General features: G+C 45.6%; 1 protein-coding gene across 1 annotated transcript in view; it reads left to right on the top strand.

The window, feature by feature from the left end:
- Nucleotides 1–230: 230 nt before the first annotated feature.
- The window catches only part of T265_10899 (hypothetical protein), a gene marked incomplete at both ends in the record, with an annotated part of 14,260 nt that continues 12,262 nt past the window's right edge, over nt 231–2,228 (top strand). The window contains 3 exons of the mRNA XM_009177411.1: nt 231–406; nt 724–1,000; nt 1,036–1,275. Coding sequence (XP_009175675.1) covers nt 231–406; nt 724–1,000; nt 1,036–1,275 — 693 coding nt within the window. The remainder of the gene's footprint in view (nt 407–723; nt 1,001–1,035; nt 1,276–2,228) is intronic.

Here is a 2,228-nt window from a genome sequence, read left to right as displayed (position 1 = left end):
CTAATTCTTACTTATGCCGTGTTTTAACAAAGCTTGGCAAACAGGATTTTACCGTTGACCTAGCGAACACACGGCGGGACACGGTGAGAAAAATTTCAAGCTCAGAGTACACATATTCATTAGACAAAACTTTTCTAATTTTGGATAGTAGCTCTGTTGAATGACCTTTCTCCGACGATTGTTCACGCTCCTTCTAGAACTCAGTTTAAAGCACTATTAGACACTTATTTATGCGAATCCTTGCGCTGGCAAGCGTACTGCCCCGCGCTGAGAACATAAAGAGCAGTGCTACGCCCTTTTTTCACTTGTGCCTTTCAGATGAACGACAGCCACTGACCGAAAAGAACAAAATCGACCCGGGAAACTTGGGCAATAGCGTCGATCCTGTGTATCAATCCGTGAATCCGTGAATCCGTGAATCCGTGATCGAATCACCTGAAAGTACGGCTTTCGTTTTCCAAGTCAGCAGGCTCGTTTTCGCTGACGATTGCATCCTGAATATAGTAAAAAGGAAGGAATAACACAAGGGTGAGGATTTTCACCCAAGTTCCCTAAAAGGTTTCCAAAGGATTCTATTTCGGGTTTCATTTTGCAACAAGTGTACACCCACCAACTGCGACCATTGAGCTCGTTGGACTAACCAATGAAAGCGCTCGCTCGGCACTGTCTACAGTTTGTTCGTTCGATTTTGTTGCTGGTTCGGTCACCTCTTCCAATGTTCAGTTGCAAGCGGGTGGCCTTACAAAGCACGCGGCTTTGTAGGTCGGCTACAACTGTTGCAACTCCTCCAACTACAACCACCAAAAAAGGAGTTAATAAGCCTGGAGGAAAAGATATCGTCCTGATAGATGGCGTTAGGACCCCATTTGCTGTTAGCGGCACTCATTTCAAGAACATGATGTTGTATCAGCTGGCCCAAAGTGCTCTCCGTGGTCTCCTTCACCGGACAAATATCGAGAAGTCCTCCGTCGAGTATATCAGTTTCGGGACAGTCGTCCAGGTTGGTGTCTGGACTTCTACTTCTGATTGATTTAGGATGTCCAAACTGCAAATGTAGCCCGGGAGGCAGCGTTGGCAGCTGGGTTTCCCGAAAACATACCTGCACATTCTGTTACGATGGCCTGCATAAGTTCCAACAGGGCTATCACGTCTTGTATAGGTGACATCCTTGCTGGTACATGTGAAACGGCGATTGCTGGTGGTGCCGATTTCATGTCAGATGCCCCCATCAAACTCAGCAGGACAATGAGGTCTGTGATGCTTTCTTTCGGAAAAGTAAGTAACGCTTTAATTTTCAGCTACTTAAATTCGATACATGGGCGGTATTTTTTTTAGGAAGTAAGGAGTCACATTTCCCAGGTTCTGGCAATGTAACCCCCAACTGGGATGTGCCTCCATCATATCATTAGCCTACTGAACCATGTTCATCGCATCCATGTTAGGAGTCCCTCCGTCCATCTGGTAGGCAGCTATCCTTCAGCTCATCTATGATGGAGGATGAAGGCATGATCAGTTATCACCCAAACAGCCTTACCAACGTACCTCCGAACAAGTTATCGACAAGGTGATCTTCCCTTTTTTTTGAACGAATTGAATCCCGCCAAACCCCATCCCCGACCTATATGACTAGCCTAACCGTTTTTCTCTGATCTCTAATGTCACCGAATCCGAAACGGGTGCGCATCTTTTCCTTTCGGTCCCCCAAATACCCTTGAAGTAGTCCCATATAATTCATTTATTCGAGGCTGAAATTCACTGGGAGCTGCCTTACTGAGGGTTAAGAGTTCTCTTCATCAACGAAATCTCCCAAGCCAAGGCGTTCCAATATCCTCAGTGGTCTGTCTGAATATCCTTTCATTATTTCCACCCATCCCTGTCTTCCCTTCAAATGCCTCCACTGGTTGTTGTTGACAACAACGAAATTATAGCCAGCGACCCAAGAATTAATTCGATGATTAACACAGGATGCTTGTCCAAGCTTCTTGGACCGAACGGACTAGCGGTTGTTATTGCGAATACACTGCATCCGAGAGGTAAATTCAGAAGACTGGATGCAATATTGACTGCCAACGTTATGTTTGATAAAAGCTTGGCGGTTAGAAGAGTCGCAAAGAAAATATCCAAGGGAATCTTGAATTGTGCTCTAGAACTGACAGTGACAATGACTTGGGGTGTCATGCACGGGTCATCATCATCATCATCGACAGCATGACATCAGTGTTCAACAC

This window comes from Opisthorchis viverrini (assembly GCF_000715545.1).
Source record: "Opisthorchis viverrini unplaced genomic scaffold opera_v5_418, whole genome shotgun sequence".
NCBI lineage: Eukaryota > Metazoa > Platyhelminthes > Trematoda > Opisthorchiida > Opisthorchiidae > Opisthorchis > Opisthorchis viverrini.
This window is presented reverse-complemented; position numbering and strand designations above follow the sequence as displayed.